The 22060-nt window shown below is 50.9% G+C and overlaps 1 protein-coding gene across 1 annotated transcript; it reads right to left on the bottom strand.

Annotated features, from left to right (window-relative positions):
• Positions 1-14664: 14664 nt before the first annotated feature.
• Positions 14665-16366, bottom strand: LOC123051830 (hydroquinone glucosyltransferase). Its single transcript, XM_044474809.1, has one exon. It carries the CDS (start codon positions 16330-16332, stop codon positions 14848-14850), a length of 1485 nt encoding a protein of 494 aa, XP_044330744.1. The 5' UTR covers positions 16333-16366; the 3' UTR covers positions 14665-14847.
• Positions 16367-22060: the final 5694 nt, after the last annotated feature.

The following is a 22060-nucleotide window of genomic DNA, read 5'->3' as shown; positions in this document are numbered from 1 at the left end:
TATGCTCCCTAATTTTTTAAAGAGCCCACGTCCGATTGAGGTTTTTAATTGAAATTGGGTCACTTAATTTTAACTAGGTCAACAATTTCTCAAAACACTCGCATTTCAATTCTTTTATACCATACACTATGTTTTTTAATTTTTAAGGCCTCACAATTAATTGAGATCTTCAATTTAGAATTAATCATCCAATTTTGAATGGGTCAACAATTTCTTAAGGAGCTCTTCAATTCAATTCTTGTAATTTCATATGTTATCTAATTTTGAAGCTTTTTCGTTCAATTGAGATATTCAATTATAAATTTGGTTTATGATTTTGATCTGGCCCAACGATTTTTCAAATTAATCAACAACAACTGGCCTATAAAAATATATCAATCCGACGCATCCTCTCACCATCTAGAAAAAACAAGCGCCACCATATGATACTGTAGCATCAATATAGTATATGCAGTCACCAACGCTGAAATTTTCCCACATAAATATACGTTGATTAGCGGATAATACAAAACCACACCACAAAAGGCCCATCAAATTATCATATTATAACCATGCAAAAAAAATCACCGTATTATAAATAAAATAAAACACACTCCATCATCTCCCCAATCCGCCCAACTAAATATTCCAACGGTTTCAAAACATAAGGGGTATTATTTTTTGAAAAGTCAAATTTTTTAATTTTGACCAAGTTCAGAGAAAAAAATATCTACATCCACAATATTAAGAAAAAGTATGAAAATTTATTTCATGATGAATCTAATCATGGTAGCAAGTGGTATGTAAGTTTCTTCTTCACAAAAAAGGAACAACTGTTACGATAAAAAACAAGTTAAATGTGCCGCAATTTGGAGCTTCAAACGACTTCACTAGGTACCTTACCAAAGGACGTCATCCATCTCAACAAAGATCATGAGACCAAGGAAGTTTCTTTTTGCAGGGAGTGAGATCAAAAAAGTTGATCTGCCATACATTGTCAAGTACAGTCCTACAGACGAGCTACATCAGCATTTTCCATGTGACATGCTGAAAACATGTCCTCTAAGTACAGGTTAACATAAACAGTCCTCATAAAAATGTCCAAGAACACAGGTCCAACTGCCAGCATGATCACAAAATGTTACTGTATTATCATTACAATCATCTACTATTAAAAATGTGGCGCGGCCTCTTCTATTAGTGTTGTATATCACACTAGAGGGGTGTTTGGTAGCCCGCATAAAGACCAACCAGATTCATGCGGGATGAAACTAGGCTGTTTAGTTTCATGTGTTCAATGTTGGGCCTGCATAGCACGGAACTCAAAGCATCTTTGGGTTTGTCTCGCTAGAACTGCTCAGATCGGCAGTTTTCAGCGAGCCAGGCTGAGATGAGCCACAACAAACCCATATGGATGGGCCCCTTGCATGAGAGGAGGCTGGAGGGATGCGAGCTAATACACAGCTTGTACGTGTTATCTTCTTCTATATCCAGTAAGCTCCTCCCTAATCTCCTTTTTTCTTTCTCCCTTCTAATCTACATAATGGTGCTTCGATTCAAGATAAGCTCTATACAAAAAAGATGCACATCGATGTTACGGTTCTATTGTGATCGGTTCGTAGTTTCATTGACCGTAAATGCTTAATTTTATGTTCACGTTTGGACGAATTTTCTTTGATCAGTAGCCTGATCTTGCGGTTCCACATAACATTCGTGTTGCAAATTTTCTGTTTCGACGATTGTAAACGAGAAGATCTACATCTTCCTCGTGATTGTACATATGCATATGTGCGATGTGATTTAAGACACCGCTTAATCATTCCTGTAGGCCGGCGTGGTTTCTCTCAATCACCTCTCCCGCATCTTACTGAAGTGGCGTCATCGTCGCCGCCGTTCATCCCGACCTTCTCTCCAGGATCCTACTGCACTAACGCCGCCATGACGCGCACACTGTATTTATTCTCCTCTGTCCTCTGCCTCAGAGCCCTCCTATTCGTCCCTCTCGACGCGGACGCCGTTCCTCTTGACTTCCTTGCCCGTGTCCTACTACACTGGAGTCGTTTCCGGTATCATTTATCTCCTCTGTGACGCTCCCGATTCGACCGTACACTAATCATGCACGCAAATGTGTACGACCAAGATCAGGGACTCACGGGAAGATATCACAACACAACTCTAGACACAAATAAAAATAATACAAGCTTTATATTAGAAGCCAGGGGCCTCGAGGGCTCGAATAGAAGCTCGATACACAAGAGTCAGCGGAAGCAACAATATCTGAGTACAGACATAAAGTTAGACAAGACTGCCTTAAGAAGGCAAACACAAAAGCAACAACGATCGAAGAGGCAAGGCCTCCTGCTTGGGACCTCCTAACTACTCCTGGTCTTTGGCGGCCTCCACGTAGTAGTATCCGTCGGCGGTGGCATCTGGCTCCAGGGATCCACCATCTGGTTGCAACAACCAGAAAGAAGAAGGAAGGGGGAAAAGGGGGAGCAAAGCAACCGTGAGTACTCATCCAAAATACTCACAAGCATTAGATCTATACTAAGTATGCATTGGTATCAAATGAAAGGGTTGTATCTGTGGACTAAACTGCAGAATGCCAGAATAGGGGGGAAGGCCTAGCCTATCGAAGACTAGCATCTTCAAGCAGCTCCAAGCATCTTGCAGCATATAGAAGAGTAAAGAATAGCAGTTTATATTTAACAAGCATGTTGTAGCATTAATGCCCAGAGATCCTTCCTCGACTCCCTGCGAGAAAGCAATCCCGGAGCCAACATATCCATCACATATCAAGTATCCATTTCTAGTTGTATAAGATCAGGATACAAGTCTGAACGTCCATTACCGTGGACACGGTATTCGAATATATGTCTTCCCTGCAGGGGTGCACCACGTTTTCCAACACGCTCGATCACTCTGGCCGGACGCACCTTTCTGGGGTCAATGCTCGGCCTCGGAAGATCAACACGTCGTAGCCCTACCTAGGCTCAGCAGAGAGGTCCCTGCCGGTCTACATCCTAAGCACTCCGGGGTCTGGGCCCATCGCCCGTTGCACTCCGGGTCGTTGCGAGCAGGGCGGACCAGGCTCCGCCATTACAGGATGGTGCCGGCCCAGCCGTGCCGCAATGCTGAACTGGACGTCTGACAAAGCTTCGGCTGATACTGCGACGTCGAGGCCCATATCTATTCTCGCGTGGTGGTTAGTGCGTAAAGGCCAAAGGCCAATTCAGAACAAACACCCAAACATGTTAGTGCATTAACAATTAAAGTAGTGACGGTTGTCGGGACAAGTCCGGAGCTATCACCCCTCCTGGGTGATACCGCTAAACAGCCAGCCGCCACCGTCACATCGCACGGGTACTCTCCGGGCCCGCCCGGCTTTCACAACGGTCTCAAGTAAAGTCAAGGTAACTGTGTGTCCAGACATCAAGGGAAAACCCGAGGAATCACCCCCGGTGGATTCCACTCAATGTAATCATCAAGGTGAATGTAAGAGGGACCACCCTCGAGGTTCACACTTGAGGTGTTGCACGACACAGCCGTATCGGGAATGGTGAAAGAGGATATCACCCTCGATGACCACGATCGAATAGCTACACTACAAAATTATCATCAGGAGTGCGTTATGAGGGATCACCCTCGGCACTCGATAGTAGCTCTGCAGAGTCGAGCAACAAAAGGGGCATGATGTGATGTGAGGTGTCGGGCTCTGGTCGTCGATCACATTGATCGAGTCATCGATGATGAAGCAGGGGCAACAAGGACAAGGTGGAGGTCACTGATGGATCACTAACCAACCTATACTAAGTAGTTTAGGATAAGCAGGTAAGGTACAATGAGCAGGTTACAAAAGCATGCTATGCATTAGAATAGGAGCAAACAATAACAGTAGCAAAATCTAATGCAAGCATGAGAGAATAGAATGGGCGATTTCGGGATGATCAAAGGGGGGGCTTGCCAGGAAGCTCTGCTGAAAGGGAAGAAGGGTCGTCGATGATGTAGTCGATCACAGGGGCATCAATAGCGGTCTCGGGGTCTACCGGAGAGAAGAGGGGGAAGAAACAGTAAATACAGAGCAAACAGATGCATGACAAGTCAACAACCAAAGCTAGGGGTGATCTAACACAGTGTTGCACGATACCGGCGAAGGGGGATAACATCCGAAAATGTTTTCCCAAAGTTTGGCATTTCCGGACAGGTGAAAAGGAGGGGGACGGTTGCATGTTCGCTATGCTAGGGGCACGTGATGGATGAACGGAGAGTGTATTCCGATTCGTCTCGTCGTTCTGAGCAACTTTCATGTAGAAAACTTTTTCATCCGAGTTACGGATTATTTTATAAGATTTTTCAAAGATTAAATAATATTCTGAAAATCCCTGAAATTCTACGAAGTCCGAGAATCCGCCAGTTTTAAACATCTTTTAGCTGTTTTCAAAATGCTACAACTATGGATCTGATTTTGTGCCTTATATCAATTTTGAGCATTTTTCTGTGATCTACATGTTGGTACCAATTACATCCATATTAGAGTTCATTAGCTTGATCATCAACAGCTCTTTCCAGTTTTTCACTTAACAGAACTTAGCATTTTGTGATTTTTGTAGGATTTAAACCATGCATCAAAGTGACTTGGTCCAGTGGGATAAAATGAAGTTTGTCCAGTATACTTTCTACTCATATTTTTTTAAGCTTTGTTAATAGTTGTTTAACCGTAGTTTAGGGGCTGCCCAGGGGGTTACTCAATGTAAAATTCATAAAGCTAGCCATACCTACAGTAATTAGCAGCAGCAAGGCAACTACGGGCAGCAGCAACTAGCAGAAAATAGCAGCGGCAAGCACTAGCAGAGCAGCAGACAACAACGACGCTAGGCAAGTCACGGGCGGGGAGCTACGGCAAGGCGGAGAACGGCAAGAAGCAGCAGGGCATGCCCCGGGCATGGCCGGCGAGCCAGCGGCGTAGGTGTGGGGCATGGCCTGCACGCGCGGGCCTGCGCGAGCACGCGCACGGATGGGCCAGCAGAAGAGAGCAACGACAGCGCGGCTAGGGGCAGGCGAGGCGGCGACTGCAGCGAGACGTGGCGACCTGCAGGGGGCAGCGGCGTCGCGGGGCTGCGGCAGTGGCCGTGGGTAACAGCGGCAAGCGACGGTGTCCGCGGCAGCAGGCGCACGCGGTGCGAGGGGCGGCACTAGCAGCAGTAGTAGGCCACCAGAGCAGCAGCAGCGGGACACACGCACGTCGGGCGCAGGGGTGGACGCGGCGCGTCGGGACGGACCGGGGTAGTGGGGGTGAGCGAGCGCGTGCGTTGGGTGCGGCCGGAGGTACGGAGCATGCAAGCGGGCTCGGGTGCGGGCTGCGGCCACAGGGGCCATGCCGACGAGCTCGTCCACAGCGGCGGAAGCGCGAGTGCGTAGGGGGCGAGGTACGGCTACGAGGAGAGGCCGGGGAGAGAGGGAGGAGGATCGAGGGCTCACGGCCGTTGCAGACAAGGCCCGGGGACGACTCGAGGTGCTCGGGGCGGCGTGGGTCGACGGCGAGCTCCGACGCGTCCGAAGGTGGAAGATGATGCTGTCGTCGGCGTTGTGGAGCGCTTCGGGTCCCGTGGTTCGACGGAGAAGGAGCGGAGGACGAGGTGGAGCTCGTGGGCACGTCGGCTTGGCGCAGGGAGGGCGGTGGCCACGTCGAGGCGAGGTGGCCGACGGCGAACGCGCTCGATGGGGGAGGGAGAAAGGGATCTGGGGAGAGGGAGTGACCGAGGGAGAGAGGGAAATATCTGCGCGGGGGAGGGGGGTGGTGGAAGCTGACGAGGCCGAGGGGGCTCGGCCTTATCCCCTCGGGGCATCGCCGGCGAGGTGATCCGGCGGGGTCTTGCCCCTATAGCGACGGGTCGGAGGCACAGTGAGGGGAGGGGATCGACCGCGGGTGTGGGGGTTGGGCTGGGCCAAAGTTGTTAGACGGGCCAAAGTGCATAATGGCACTAGAGCCCATTAACACATAGTAGTTAGGCCTTTTCTTTTTATTTTATTTTTATTCTGTTTGCAATATTTTGACGTGCCAATTGGTCTTTGTAAAAATGTGGAACTTGGCCACATAAATACATTGCAATATTTGGCACTACCACAAAAGTTAGGGAGGCTTTTGAGTTTGTTTGAATTTTTCATAAATGGGAAGGCATTTAAATATGTTGTTCTAGTACTGTTTTTATTAGTTTAGGGCATTAAACCACTTTATAAAATGTTGGCTCACCACCATAATTAGTTATGGAATATATGCTACACTATGAACTTTTTAGTTTGCATGTTTCAGAATTTTGAAATTTGACTTTAATTTGAATTTGAATTTGAACCGGATTGAATCAAGGGGGATTTTGCAACAGTGAAAATGATGACATGGCATCATTAGCAGGGGATTACTGTAGCTTAATTATCCGGGCATTACAATTCTCCTCCACTACAAGAAATCTCGTCCCGAGATTTAGGAGGTAGACGAAAACAAAGAGGGGTATTCATCATGAAGACGATCCTCGCGTTTCCAAGTGGCTCCATCTTCAGAATGATTTTACCACTGGACTTTTAGAAATTGGATACCCTTCAGACGGGTGCGATGTTCAGTTTGAACGAGAACGCGGATCGGATGCTCTCTGTAAGAGAGATCATCTTGCAGGGGTGAGCTTTATAAGCCATGTGGTTGTTGCGATAAGACTTGCGACTCAGGGCATCGGCCATGATTAGCCTTGCCAGGGGTATAAGAAATACCATAGTCATAGTGTGTAATTGTCTCCATACATCGCTGCTGACGGAGATCCAGATCTAGCTGATTAAACAACTACTTCAGACTTTGATGATCGGTAAAGATCTCGCAACGATTATCAAGAAGGAAATGTTGCCACAATTTCAGTGCAAACTTAACTGCAGCAAGTTCAAGGTCATGGACTGGGTAGTTCTTCTAGAAAGACACCTTGGAATTCACAAACGTCTGGAACTTTTACAATTCTCACAAGAGGAGAAGCATTTACGCGTTCAATGAATAAATCCGTGCTTCGGCATTTCAAACAAGATGAGCATGGTAACTTACTATCTCATTTGATGGATGTAGTAGATGGATGGTTTAAGTGGAGCAAATGGTAGAAGCGGTATGCGATTTCAACCATTCCATTCCCAGAATGAGGTCAATACTGGATGACTTCAAAACAATGGGAAAAACATGGAATTCCAGCCCTTCAAGTTCAACGGGGAAGTTGTGACTAACCATGGTGGTTCGACATTGGCCCGCAGAATGCAACTTGGAATTTCGGGCAAGCGATGGCGGTTCCAATAGGTAAGGAACGCCTGTGATATCCCACCATTGAGCAGCAGGACCTTTCAGGTAATAAGCCATGAAGGTGACATAGTTGGCAGGGGCTACATCAGCAGACTCCAACTCGAAAGGGAGGTCACGGAGCCAGTCATCAGCATCAAAGGGCTGAGTTGAGCTGAGGTAGAGGACAGGGTTGAGACGTGCAAAGTCTTACAGAGTCACTGGGGCGGTGTTGCTGATTCATATTGGGACGAGGGAACTGGGCCACAACTCCTTCCATGAACTAGCAATTCAGCTCAACTGATGTATCATTCCGACCATGTATTCGGGTGGCCATGACCAGCGGGTCTAACCATCTTGCTTAAATGCAACAGGGGGTAGTTCAGCAAAGGGTGGAGCAAGTGTATGGAGTCACTCATGATGTTACTAGAGCAATGGGCAAAGGCGCAGTATGTATAAGGCAGCAGTCATTAAAGACATACCGATACATATGCGAGGCCAATTACATGATGTTCATAAGAGTTCGGACAAGAGAAACATCGCAGACATACTAGGCGATGTGCATCCACGCGATGGAGGGATTCAACAACGGGGCATAGCAAAGGCTACACCAGCGGCGGGGAAAACCACTAGAGTGAGGGATTTGCAAATGGCGACGCAGGGTGCCCTCGATAAGAGAATCCTGCAGTCAGTGAACATTGACAAGCCGATCTTGGCCCAAAATTCGAGAAAGTGGTAACACAAACCTCCGGATGGATGTGATCACAAGATCCTAATGTTAGAGTTAGCAAATCATTTAACCCGAATAGAAGAGAGATCAGAGTCCCAGAGTATAGACGAGGAGTAAAAGATCCTAATACCACCCAATGGCGACATGGGGCCGTAAGCCACACAACCATGTTAGTAAAAAAAAATTCAAAGACTAGACTCAACTTTGGCCAAGGAGTTGGAAAGGGGGTTCCTACAGGCAGTCGGCTCTGATACCAACTTGTGACGCCCCCGATTCGACCGTACACTAATTATGCATGCAAATGTGTACGACCAAGATCAGGGACTCACGGGAAGATATCACAACACAACTCTAGACACAAATAAAAATAGTACAAGCTTTATATTAGAAGCCAGGGGCCTCGAGGGCTCGAATAGAAGCTCGATACACAAGAGTCAGCGGAAGCAACAATATCTGAGTACAGACATAAAGTTAGACAAGACTGCCTTAAGAAGGCAAACACAAAAGCAACAACGATCGAAGAGGCAAGGCCTCCTGCCTGGGACCTCCTAACTACTCCTGGTCTTCGGCGGCCTCCACGTAGTAGTATCCGTCGGCGGTGGCATCTGGCTCCAGGGATCCACCATCTGGTTGCAACAACCAGAAAGAAGAAGGAAGGGGGAAAAGGGGGAGCAAAGCAACCATGAGTACTCATCCAAAGTACTCGCAAGCATTAAATCTGTACTAAGTATGCATTGGTATCAAATGGAAGGGTTGTATCTGTGGACTGAACTGCAGAATGCCAGAATAGGGAGAAAGGCCTAGCCTATCGAAGACTAGCATCTTCAAGCAGCTCCAAGCATCTTGCAGCATATAGAAGAGTAAAGAATAGCAGTTTATATTTAACAAGCATGTTGTAGCATTAATGCCCAGAGATCCTTCCTCGACTCCCTGCGAGAAAGCAATCCCGGAGCCAACATATCCATCACATATCAAGTATCCATTTCTAGTTGTATAAGATCAGGATACAAGTCTGAACGTCCATTACCGTGGACACGGTATTCGAATATATGTCTTCCCTGCAGGGGTGCACCACGTTTTCCAACACGCTCGATCACTCTGGCCGGACGCACCTTTCTGGGGTCAATGCTCGGCCTCGGAAGATCAACACGTCGTAGCCCTACCTAGGCTCAGCAGAGAGGTCCCTGCCGGTCTACATCCTAAGCACTCCGGGGTCTGGGCCCATCGCCCGTTGCACTCCGGGTCGTTGCGAGCAGGGCGGACCAGGCTCCGCCATTACAGGATGGTGCCGGCCCAGCCGTGCCGCAATGCTGAACTGGACGTCTGACAAAGCTTCGGCTGATACTGCGACGTCGAGGCCCATATCTATTCTCGCGTGGTGGTTAGTGCGTAAAGGCCAAAGGCCAATTCAGAACAAACACCCAAACATGTTAGTGCATTAACAATTAAAGTAGTGACGGTTGTCGGGACAAGTCCGGAGCTATCACCCCTCCTGGGTGATACCGCTAAACAGCCAGCCGCCACCGTCACATCGCACGGGTACTCTCCGGGCCCGCCCGGCTTTCACAACGGTCTCAAGTAAAGTCAAGGTAACTGTGTGTCCAGACATCAAGGGAAAACCCGAGGAATCACCCCCGGTGGATTCCACTCAATGTAATCATCAAGGTGAATGTAAGAGGGACCACCCTCGAGGTTCACACTTGAGGTGTTGCACGACACAGCCGTATCGGGAATGGTGAAAGAGGAAATCACCCTCGATGACCACGATCGAATAGCTACACTACAAAATTATCATCAGGAGTGCGTTATGAGGGATCACCCTCGGCACTCGATAGTAGCTCTGCAGAGTCGAGCAACAAAAGGGGCATGATGTGATGTGAGGTGTCGGGCTCTGGTCGTCGATCACATTGATCGAGTCATCGATGATGAAGCAGGGGCAACAAGGACAAGGTGGAGGTCACTGATGGATCACTAACCAACCTATACTAAGTAGTTTAGGATAAGCAGGTAAGGTACAATGAGCAGGTTACAAAAGCATGCTATGCATTAGAATAGGAGCAAACAATAACAGTAGCAAAATCTAATGCAAGCATGAGAGAATAGAATGGGCGATTTCGGGATGATCAAAGGGGGGCTTGCCTGGAAGCTCCGCTGAAAGGGAAGAAGGGTCGTCGATGACGTAGTCGATCATAGAGGCATCAACAGCGGTCTCGGGGTCTACCGGAGAGAAGAGGGGGAAGAAACAGTAAATACAGAGCAAACAGATGCATGACAAGTCAACAACCAAAGCTAGGGGTGATCTAACGCAGTGTTGCACGATACCGGCGAAGGGGGATAACATCCGGAAATGTTTTCCCGAAGTTTGGCATTTTCGGACAGGTGAAAAGGAGGGGGACGGTTGCATGTTCGCTATGCTAGGGGCACGTGACGGATGAACGGAGAGCGTATTCCGATTCGTCTCGTCATTCTGAGCAACTTTCATGTAGAAAACTTTTTCATCCGAGTTACGGATTATTTTATAAGATTTTTCAAAGATTAAATAATATTCTGAAAATCCCTGAAATTCTACCAAGTCTGAGAATCCACCAGTTTTAAACATCTTTTAGCTGTTTTCAAAATGCTACAACTATGGATCTGTACCTCCTATGATTTTGTGCCTTATATCAATTTTGAGCATTTTTCTGTGATCTACATGTTGGTACCAATTACATCCATATTAGAGTTCATTACCTTGATCATCAACAGCTCTAAAGTAGCTACTAAAATAAAGCTGTTTTCCAGTTTTTCACTTAACAGAACTTAGCATTTTGTGATTTTTGTAGGATTTAAACCATGCATCGAAATGACTTGGTCCAATGGGATAAAATGAAGTTTGTCCAGTATACTTTCTACTCATATTTTTCTAAGCTTTGTTAATAGTTGTTTAACCATAGTTTAGGGGCTGCCCAGGGGGTTACTCAATGTAAAATTCATAAAGCTAGCCATACCTATAGTAATTAGTAGCAGCAAGGCAACTACGGGCAGCAACAACTAGCAGAAAATAGCAGCGGCAAGCACTAGCAGAGCAGCAGACAACAACGACGCTAGGCAGGTCACGGGCGGGGAGCTACGGCAAGGCGACGGGCAGCAAGAAGCAGCAGGGCATGCCCCGGGCATGGCCGGCGAGCCAGCGGCGTGGGTGTGGGGCATGGCCTGCACGCGCGGGCCTGCGCAAGCGTGCGCACGGATGGGCCAGCAGAAGAGAGCAACGTCCGCGCGGCCAGGGGCAGGCGAGGCGGCGACTGCAGCGAGACGTGGCGACCTGCAGGGGGCAGCAGTGTCGTGGGGCTGCGGCAGTGGCCGTGGGCAATAGCGGCAAGCGGCGGTGTCCGCGGCAGCAGGCGCACGCGGCGCGAGGGGCGGCACTAGCAGCAGTAGTAGGCCACCAGAGCAGCAGCAGCGGGACACACGCACGGCGGGCGCAGGGGTGGACGCGGCGCGTCGGGACGGACCGGGGTAGTGGGGGTGAGCGAGCGCGTGCGTTGGGTGCGGCCGGAGGTACGGAGCACGCAAGCGGGCTCGGGTGCGGGCTGCGGCCACAGGGGCCATGCCGGCGAGCTCGACCACAGCGGCGGAAGCGCGAGTGCGTCGGGGGCGAGCTACGGCTACGAGGAGAGGCCGGGGAGAGAGGGAGGAGGATCGAGGGCTCACGGCCGTTGCAGAAAAGGCCCGGGGACGACTCGAGGTGCTCGGGGCGGCGTGGGTCGACGGCGAGCTCCGACGCGTCCGAAGGTGGAAGATGATGCTGTCGTCGGCGTTGTGGAGCGCTTTGGGTCCCGTGGTTCGACGGAGAAGGAGCGGAGGACGAGGTGGAGCTCGTGGGCACGTCGGCTTGGCGCAGGGAGGGCGGTGGCCACGTCGAGGCGAGGTGGCCGACGGCGAACGCGCTTGATGGGGCGAGGGAGAAAGGGATCTGGGGAGAGGGAGTGACCGAGGGAGAGAGGGAAATATCTGCGCGGGGGAGGGGGGTGGTGGATCCTGAGGAGGCCGAGGGGGCTCGGCCTTATCCCCTCGGGGCGCCGCGCGGCGAGGTGATCCGGCGGGGTCTTGCCCCTGTAGCGACGGGTCGGAGGCACAGTGAGGGGAGGGGATCGACCGCGGGTGTGGGGGTTGGGCTGGGCCAAAGTTGTTAGACGGGCCAAAGTGCATAATGGCACTAGAGCCCATTAACACATAGTAGTTAGGCCTTTTCTTTTTATTTTCTTTTTATTCTGTTTGCAGAATCTGTTTGCAATATTTTGACGTGCCAATTGGTCTTTGTAAAAATGTGGAACTTGGCCACATAAATACATTGCAATATTTGGTACTACCACAAAAGTTAGGGAGGCTTTTGAGTTTGTTTGAATTTGTCATAAATGGGAAGGCATTTAAATATGTTGTTCTAGCACTGTTTTAATTAGTTTAGGGCATTAAACCACTTTATAAAAATGTTGGCTCACCACCATAATTAGTTATGGAATACTCCCTCCGGTCCTTTTTACTCTGCACATTGGATTTGCCGAAAGTCAAACTTTGCTAAGTTTGACCAAATTTATATTAGAAATTATTAGCTTCTATAATATCTAATAAATATAATATGAAAATATATTCCAAGATGAATATAATGATATTGGTGTTGTTGTGTGAATGTCTATAATTGTTTATATAAACTTGGTCAAAGTTGGATGAGATTGACTTCGGACAAACCTAATATGAAGAGTAAAAGGACCGGAGGGAGTATATGCTACACTATGAACTTTTTAGTTTGCATGTTTCAGAATTTTGAAATTTGACTTTAATTTGAATTTGAATTTGAACCGGATTGAATACAAGGGGGATTTAGCAACAGTGAAAATGATGACATGGCATCATTAACAGGGGATTACTGTAGCTTTATTATCCGGGCGTTACAGCCTCCTCTCTCTCGTCCTACTGCACTGACGCTGCCATGGCGCGCGCATTGCATTTCTCCTTCTCTGTCCTCTATCTCTGTGCAGACTTTCTCTGCGGCGACAACGCTAGTAACTAGTATGCTGCACCGCCGACAGGGTCGCTCGCCCACGACTCTGTGCTCGTTGTGTCGAACGCAGCGCCACGGCCACCATCCACCGTAGTCACCATGGTCCGACACGCGCTGCATTTCTCCTCCCCGTCCTCTGCCTCGGCGCTCCTCCGCACAGACTTTCTCTGTGGTGGCGACGCTAGCAACTAGTTCTCCATGGCGCCGGCAAGAACGCTTGCCCGAGACTCCGTGCTCATCATGTCGGACGCGGTGCCGCGGTCACCACCCACCGCGGTCGCGAGTCACAGTGCAACTCTGTGTGTTAAGTGTAAGGCCCTGTTTGGTTCATAAGTCCTAGGACTTTTTTTAGTCCCAACTTATAAGTCCCAAGTCCCTACCTGTTTGGTTCCTGGGCCTTAACATGGACTAAAAGACCAAATTACAACTATAAGTCCCTTCTTGAGAGTCTTATTTCATAAATCCCAAATGCCCACTTTAAGTCCCTATAAGTCCCTCATGTTTGGTTTAGATGAGACTTAAAGGGACTTTTTTAAGTCCCTGTAACCAAACACCCTCTAAGTGTTAGCTCTTAATCATATCCCGTGTATACCATCAAACATCGCGTAGTTGCATGATCCAAGTTAATACAGAACACCAAACGCTATGCCAAAATTACTCCCCAAATGCAAGAGGGACTAGATGTAAGTGACCAAACAATATGCGGATGTTAGTTTTTCACCTGTATTTTCTCAACCAGCCTCCGTTGAGCCAGGCTCCACTAGCCAGGCTGCAGAGCGAAAGCAATCAAATGCGCCCTAGCTGAACTGAACTAGATTTTGGCATTGTCAGGAGCATAAGAAACAAAGCTCTAGTTCTAAGAAGTTAATGACCTAGTTAATCCACCCCGATACTACTGCCATATGTGCCCAAACAATGTAGTCATAGGATTAACTTAATTTTATTTGGGGTTAATGCTTAATTACAGGATTAGTTTGACTAAGTTGAGCGGCTTCGACCTGGCTCCACATGTGATGGGTGGGCCCCAAGTCCAATTAACAGTCGCCAAATGGTATTGATTGTTGTATGCCATGTCAGCACCCAACCGATCAAAAAAAATCGGTCATCGGTGTTTATTGCGAAGCGAAAATTATACGGAAATGGATAGATTTTAGTAGCAATAACCTAGAGTGCTGGTAAAACAAAAAGGCGAGGCTACATTTCAGTCGACTCAAATTGGGTCAGTCGAATTTTTAAACGTCAGATCGACATTAAACGACGCCCGGCCTTTCTTCTACCTCCATCTTTTCTCTTTCTCCGGACCGCCGCCCGGGCCGCCGGCCGAACCGCCTGTGACCACCACCCGCGGCTGGCGGTGCTCCTGCGCAGCCTCGCCGCCCCGCCCTCCCCAACACCGCCCCCACCGCCGCCCCCGGCCATCCCTCTAGGCCCGCCCGTGTTTAGGTTTTTTCTCCGGCGAAGTGCACCACCGCCCCCACAACTTCCGTCCACCACCGTCCTCACCCTGAACCCTAAGATAGATACTGGAGTAACCGTCCGGCGAGCCCCTTCCTTCTCCTTCCTTATTTCCGGCTCACTCCGGCCAACTCTCGAAAACGGACTGACCCTATTTCAAAATCAGTCAATTGACATTTAGCTAAATTGAAAACAAAACACATGACGTAAATATGATGGTTTTATGCTATTCACTCATGCAATTGTTATTTCTCTTCTCTCGCGTACTGCACCCTGACATGAAGCCACCGACGCGTGGGCCTGGTCCCGATGTCAGTGTGCTAACGGCACGTCAGGGGAGCCGCGTCACTTCTCTCTGCCAAGCGCCGCCTTCAACTTGACGGCGACCTCCTCGAGCGCCCGGCGCGACGGCCCCTCTGGTGACCACGCACCTGCTGCCGCTTTCTGCAGGCTCTCGGCCCGGCGCCGCAACTTTTGGCCCCCCTCCACGAGCTCCTTCACGGCGGTGGCGATCTCGTGGCGCGTCACCAAGCATCGATCGTCCTCGCGCGCTGGCGGCACCCGCAGGGCCACCCCGAGCTTCTCTTCCAGGATAACGGCGTTCATCCCCTGCTCCGCGTACAGCGGCCACGCGAGCATCGGCACACCGCACCCCACGCTCTCCAGCGTCGAGTTCCATCCGCAGTGTGACACGAAGACGGCGGTCGCGGGGTGGGACAGCACGCGCACCTGAGGCGCCCACGCCGCCACGGCTAGGCCCCTGCCTCTCGTCCTCTCCAAGAAGCCCTTAGGGAGCCACGTCAATGGATCGTCATAGTCTCCGTCGCCGCGGCAATGGCCGTTGCCGCCGTCGAGGCTTGGCATCCGCACGACCCAAAGAAACCTTTGGCCGCTCGCCTCCAGCCCGGCCGCGAGCTCGGCCGTCTGCTCCACGGGAAGTGCTCCGCCGCTCCCGAAGGCGACGTACACGACGGAGCCGACCGGCTGACGATCAAGCCACTCCAAGCATGGCGACGACGCGCCCGCGGCGGCTTCGTCGGGATCTGGCCGCCGGACGAATGGCCCCACCGGGAAGACCGGCGGGAAGAAGAACGCGCCCGCAGCTTGCTCCAGCCGCTTGAAGGCTTCCGCGGTGCCAAGTTCCATCTCGTAGAACGTGTTCACCAGTATGCCATCGGCGAGGCGATAGCTCCGGACCAACTCGACAAGTTTCGCGTAACGCGGGTTCGTGAAACTGGCGCGGAACGCGTCCGGGATGTCGGCGCCGCACAGCGACACGCCGCCGGGAAGCTCGAGAGGCACCGCGACGTCGCGGTACTCGCCCGGGGCGGCGCCCTCGTGGAGCTCGACGATGTGGCGCGTGAGGGCGACCATGGCCAGGTTGCTAGGGAAGAAGATGTATCCGGGGACGCCGAGCTCGGCGGCGATGGGCAGCGCCATGGGGCAGAGGAAGTCCAGCACGACTGCGGCGAGCAGGGTGGTGGAGTTGATGGAGTGAACGAGGGTGCGGATGTTGGGGAGGGAGCGGCGGGCGAGCTCCGCGAGCACTCTGCCCTCGTGGACGTTGGCGGGGAGGTCGTCCATCTGGACGGCGGGGAGCGCGGCGACGGCAACGGAGGCCGGGAGGCACGGGGTGAGCCGATCTGCATCTACTGGGGCAGAGAGATTGGTGAAGGTGAGGATCGTGGCCGAGAAGCCGAGCTCCACGAGCCGCCGCGCCAGCTCGGCCATTGGAATGAGGTGGCCGGCGCCGGGGCTGGGCAGAAGCACGACGTGCGGCCGCTGCGGCGCTTTGGGTGGCGTGGGGGCAGTGTTGGTGAACGACTCCATCCGCGGTGAGAGCGAGATGCTAGCTGCTTGTCCTGGTGCTGATTTTTACTACCGTTGGTCGTCCTTATTATAAAGAAGATGCCACTCCATCAGTTATTGCTCGTCCGTAGTACTCTGCACATGGATGGTTCAGAAAACAAAACAGTGGGCACCGGCTGCTCCACGAACTTCATGTTAGATCTGCCGACAATGATTAGGCAGATCCCTTTTCCTAGCTGCAAACCTGCTCATGATCCGATTAGATGGTCTGGATTGCATCAAGTCCAATCGACTCCTTAACTTGTTATTTGAAGCACCCTCTATTGGAAAAAGCAGTGTTTAGGAGGCGTTTAGGCACGCTCCGCTAGGCAATAGCCAAACACTTCGTCTAGGGCATAAATTGAAGTCTAGACGGGACAAGCAAGGAATTGTCTATCCAAACAAGAAATCATGACATACTGCACTCGTATGCCAAACGGATCATATTTTAATAACGGCGGGTAGTTAACTTATTTATATGCTCTAAATTAATATCAACACACATATAATAATCACAAATACACTCTGACAGTAAAAACTATATTACTCTGCCCAGGCCATCTAGGACGCTTAAGCACCGCCTAGGCACTAGGCGAAGGCCAGCCGCCTCGCTTACGCCTACCGTTTTTTCCAGCCTTATTCAAGTACCCAAATCATAGGACATAGAGAGACAGTCGCTCTACAAGACCGCCTCCTTATTTTCCTTCCACTTGACCTGCTCCTAAAAGCATCTCCAACAGGCGCGCGAAATTTGCGGTGCACTGGAGAAACCGTCGGTTTGGTGCGCGAGAGGCCGCACAACATGCTCCAGCAGGCGCGCGCGCGGAAAAGTGGCAGCGCACACTGTAGTTTTGGTGCGCGACGCCCATGTAACACCCCGAGAATCATGTTACAGTAACTCCACACTAATGATGCCAAGTCATCATCATTATACCCTAAGAAAAACAATTAAGAAATATTTCAACCCCAAATTCATAATTTAAAGTAAAGTCAAAAATAATATTTCTTCGGACTGCAAAACTAAAATGTTCGATGGGTTGCAAATATTCACTAGGGAATTATCATGGAGAAACCAACACATTATAAAATAATTAAATGCCCTAAAACATTTAAAACAGAGACAAAGCAGTATTTTAAAATGCTTTTTATAATTTTGGGGAAATCCAAAACATTTCAAAAGCCTCCCAAATTCTGACAAAATTGCCCTATGAATATTGGGCCAAGGCCCATATTTCTCAAAACTCATTTGCAATCAAATTTAAATGCAAAACAGAAGCAATTAAAATGAAACAGAAAAGTTTTATTAAAAAAAGGGGAAAATAGAAATGCCACACTGCCACTGTGCACTTAGGCCTGCACAGCAACAATGCTGCCTAGCCCACCGGCCAGAGCCTTTCGACCTTCTCCCACAACAGGAGAAGGCCGAGGCGCCATGGCGGCCGGGAGCTCACTCCGCTCATTGTCGTGCCGCGGGGGAGATAGGGCAAGCCCCTGGCTACCCCCTCTCTCCCCCGAAACCCTAGCCGCCCTCAGATCCCCTCCTCCCGGTTGCTCGCTCTCCCCTCTCTCCCTCGGCATTTCCGAGCTCGCCAAAATGCCTCCTTGGTCGCGCCACCGTCATCCGCGCAGCCACCGGCCTCCCATCGCCGCACTACCATGCCCATACGCTCCGCCAACCTTCTCTATGTCGCCTTCGCCCACAGGACCGAGCCGAGACCCTCCCTCCGTCGTCGGATCGCCGCCTTCCTCACCTTCGGCCGCCGCATACCTCGTCGTTTATCCGCCGCGTCGCTGCTACACCGTCTTCCTCGAGCTGTCCCCGAGATCGTTGTGAGCTCCCGGTCATCCCTCGACCTTCCCTTGCTCTCCCCGTGCCCCTAGTTGTCCCATTGTCAAGCTCCGGTTGCCGCGCCCCCTGGACGCACCCGTGAGCCACTGGACGCACCCGTGAGCCACTGGACGCGCCCCGCCTCGACCGGCCACGTCCCGCAGCCACCCACGCGCGCGTAAGCCTGCTCCTACTGCGCTCACTGCCACCCGTATCGCTGCCTCGCGCTAACACGCTCGCCGTCACGCCCCTGTTGACGCCGACTCCGGCCGTCCCCGTGTTGGCTGCCACCACCATCTGTTGCGTCGCTCCTCCAGCTTTGCAATGGACCCGCGATGCGTCCTCCGGCCGCCGGAAACGACCGGTCGGCAACCTCTGTCGTGCCCTGTTTAGCGTCGGCGGCTAAACGTCGGTTAGCCGACGTGGCATGTTTAGTTTAGGCACTAACCCGCCCCACTGACCCACTACCATGCGGGCCCGTCGCAACAATTAAAACTAGTTTAAAAATAAACTCTTATAGTTAATTGCTTCAATGACATACCGGTCGCACATGCTAATTACGATAATTATATTAATTAAAACCTGTTACTGAAAGGATCGAGAAGAGGTGTCTAGAGGGGGGTGAATAGACTCTTAACAAGAAAAAGTTGCAGTTTTTATTTTCTTCAAGTTAAGATAGAGTATTAGCACACGTTTAAACATTCACAACACATTCAAGCAAGCATGGCAAGAGTATATGAGCAGCGGAAAGTGAAGCATGCAATTTGCAAGTATGTAGAGGGATGGGATTGGAGTGTGCAAACGCAATTGGAGACACGGAGATTTTTGGCGTGGTTCCGATAGGTGGTGCTATCGTACATCCACGTTGATGTAGACTTCAACCCATGAAGGGTAACGCTTGCGCGAGTCCACGGAGGGCTCCACCTACGAAGGGTGCACGAAGAAGCAACCTTGTCTATCCCATAATGGCCATCGCCCACGAAGGACTTATCTCACTACGGTAGATCTTCACGGAGTAGGCGATCTCCTTTCCCGTACAAACTCATTGGTTCAACTCCACAATCTTGACGGAGGCTTGAGGGAGTCCTGGACTAAGGGGTCCTCGGGTGTCCGGTTTGTTAGTCATGGGCCGGATTGATGGGCTGTGAAGATACGAAGACCGAAGACTGCACCCGTGTCCGGATAGGACTCTCCTTGGCGTGGAAGGCAAGCTTGGCGACCAAATATGTAGATTCTTTTCCTTTGTAACCGACCTTGTGTAACCCTAGATCTCCCCGGTGTCTATATAAACCGGAGGACTTAGTCCGGAAGGAGAGACTCATTACCATAGTCATACAGGCTAGACTTCTAGGGTTTAGCCATTACGATCTCGTGGTAGATCAACTCTTGTAATACTCATATTCATCAAGATCAATCAAGCATGAAGTAGGGTATTACCTCCATAGAGGGCCCAAACCTGGGTAAACATCGTGTCCCCTGTCTCCTGTTACCATCGACCTTAGACGCATAGTTCGGGACCCCCTACCCGAGATCCGCCGGTTTTGACACCGACATTGGTGCTTTCATTGAGAGTTCCACTATGCCGTCCTCAAAAGGTTTGATGGCCTCTTCAATCATCAACAACGATGCTGTCCAGGGGGAAACCTTCCTTCCCGGACAGATCTTCGTGTTCGGCGGCTTCGTACTGCAGGCCAACTCGCTTGGTCGCCTGGAGCAGATCAACAGCTACGCCCCTGGCCATCTAGTCAGATTCGGGAGCTTGGATTACGTCGCGCACATCCATGGAGATTTGATCTTTACCGGATTCGAGTCCGCGACAACCGCTCCTAGTCACCCCGATGAACATGACCTAAATCTGTCATCGGACCGCATCCAGGAGATTGCTCCTGTAACTGCTTCGGCCGTAGATTCGGAGCATATTGCGCCGTCCGAAGATGGGAGGCTCAACCCCACCACGGAGGCCGCAGTTCCACGACGTTGGAGCCGAACACAGACCTAAAGTCACACGGCGCCTTTGTCACCGGAACTCCGGACTCGTCTCTGGTCATAAATTTCGAGCCATGTGCATCCGCAGACGCCGAGCTGGTTCACTTATCGATCTTCGAGTTTAGCGCCGCAGACATCTTCCAGCATTCGCCCTTGGGCGATGTGCTAAATTCATTAAGAAACTTGTCCTTGTCGGGGGACTCACAGCCAAATTATGTCCGGTTCAAACTGGAGGCTGATGATGAAGGAGAATTTCGCTCCCCACTCACCACCCACTTCATAGCCACCGTCGAAGACTTAACCGACGAGCTTGACTATGACTCCGAAGACATCGACGGTATGGACGATGATGCCGGAGACGAGGAGGCTCAAAACCCGCCATTCACTGGACGATGGACTGCCACTTCCTCATACGACGTCTACATGGTAGATACGCTGAAAAATAACAGCGGCGATGACAAGGAAAACCCAGCAAAGGAGGACCCTCCTAAAACACAGCCAAAGCGCCGGCGTCAGCGGCGCCGCTCTTAATCGCGCCGCAGTAGGGACAGCAACACCGGCACAGGAGACGACAACACTCCGGATGGTGCTGAAGACACAGAAGAACCCGATGAACAAACTGCCGAATGAGACAATCGAGAATCAGGGCACGCCAGCCCTGACGAACATGCCATAGAAGAAGACTCGGAGGACGGTAGTTACTGTTCGCCCTCTGAGGATGAGGAAAGCCTCAGCAACGAAGATTTTATCGTGCCCGAGGAACCCCTCGAGCAGGAGCGCTTCAAGCGCCAGCTCATAGCCACGGCAAGGAGTCTGAAAAAGAAATAGCAGCAGCTTCAAGCTGACCAAGATCTGCTCGTCGACAGATGGACTGATGTCCTGGCAGCCGAAGAATACGGCCTCAGACGCCCAACCAAGAGCTACCCAAAACGAAGGTTACTACCTTAGTTCGATGAAGAGGCACCGGAGCCCATACCTCCCTCGCGTAACGCGGCTGACCGAACACTGTGCGGTCGGGACAGTGCGGCGGATCGACCACCTCGTGGTCGGGATAGAGCGGCAATTCTAGCCGAACAGTCCGCCCCGCCGCCACGAAAAAATAGAGACAAAAAAGTTCGGGGTCATACATACGACCTCCGGCAAACCCTGGGCAGTAGAGCAGGACATACAAGATCGATCTACGGATCGAGAGGACGTGCCTTGACACACGACGACGACTATCTATTCGGACGTGACAAACCTAATCACGCTCGAGCCGATAAAAATAGACGGACTCCACCAGAGCTACGTCGCGACGCGGCCCGCTATAGAGGCGCCGCACACCCTCTTTGCTTCACTGATGAAGTAATGGACCATGAATTCCCCGAAGGGTTCAAGCCCGTCAATATTGAATCTACGACGGAACAACCGATCCCGCGGTATGGATCGAGGATTTTATTCTTCACATTCACATGGCCCGCGGAGATGACCTCCATGCCATCAAATACCTCCCACTAAAACTCAAAGGGCCAGCTCGGCACTGGTTAAACAGCCTGCCTGAAAATTCTATTGGCAGCTGGGAGGACTTGGAAGAAGCCTTTCTCGACAACTTCCAGAGTACATATGTCCGGCCACCGGACGCCGATGACTTAAGCCACATAATTCAACAGCCCGGGGAGTCAGCCAGGAAATTCTGGACTAGGTTCCTAACTAAAAAGAACCAGATCGTTGATTGTGTGAATGCGGAAGCCCTAACGGCCTTTAAACATAGAATCCGCGACGAATGGCTCGCCCGCCACCTCGGCCAGGAAAAGCCGAAATCTATGGCCGCCCTCATGGCCCTCATGACCCGCTTTTGTGCGGGTGAGGACAGCTGGCTGGCTCGCAGTAAAAATACGGCCAGCGAGGCAGCCCCGT

This window comes from Triticum aestivum, chromosome 2D (genome assembly GCF_018294505.1).
Source record: "Triticum aestivum cultivar Chinese Spring chromosome 2D, IWGSC CS RefSeq v2.1, whole genome shotgun sequence".
Taxonomy (NCBI): domain Eukaryota; kingdom Viridiplantae; phylum Streptophyta; class Magnoliopsida; order Poales; family Poaceae; genus Triticum; species Triticum aestivum.
This window is presented reverse-complemented; position numbering and strand designations above follow the sequence as displayed.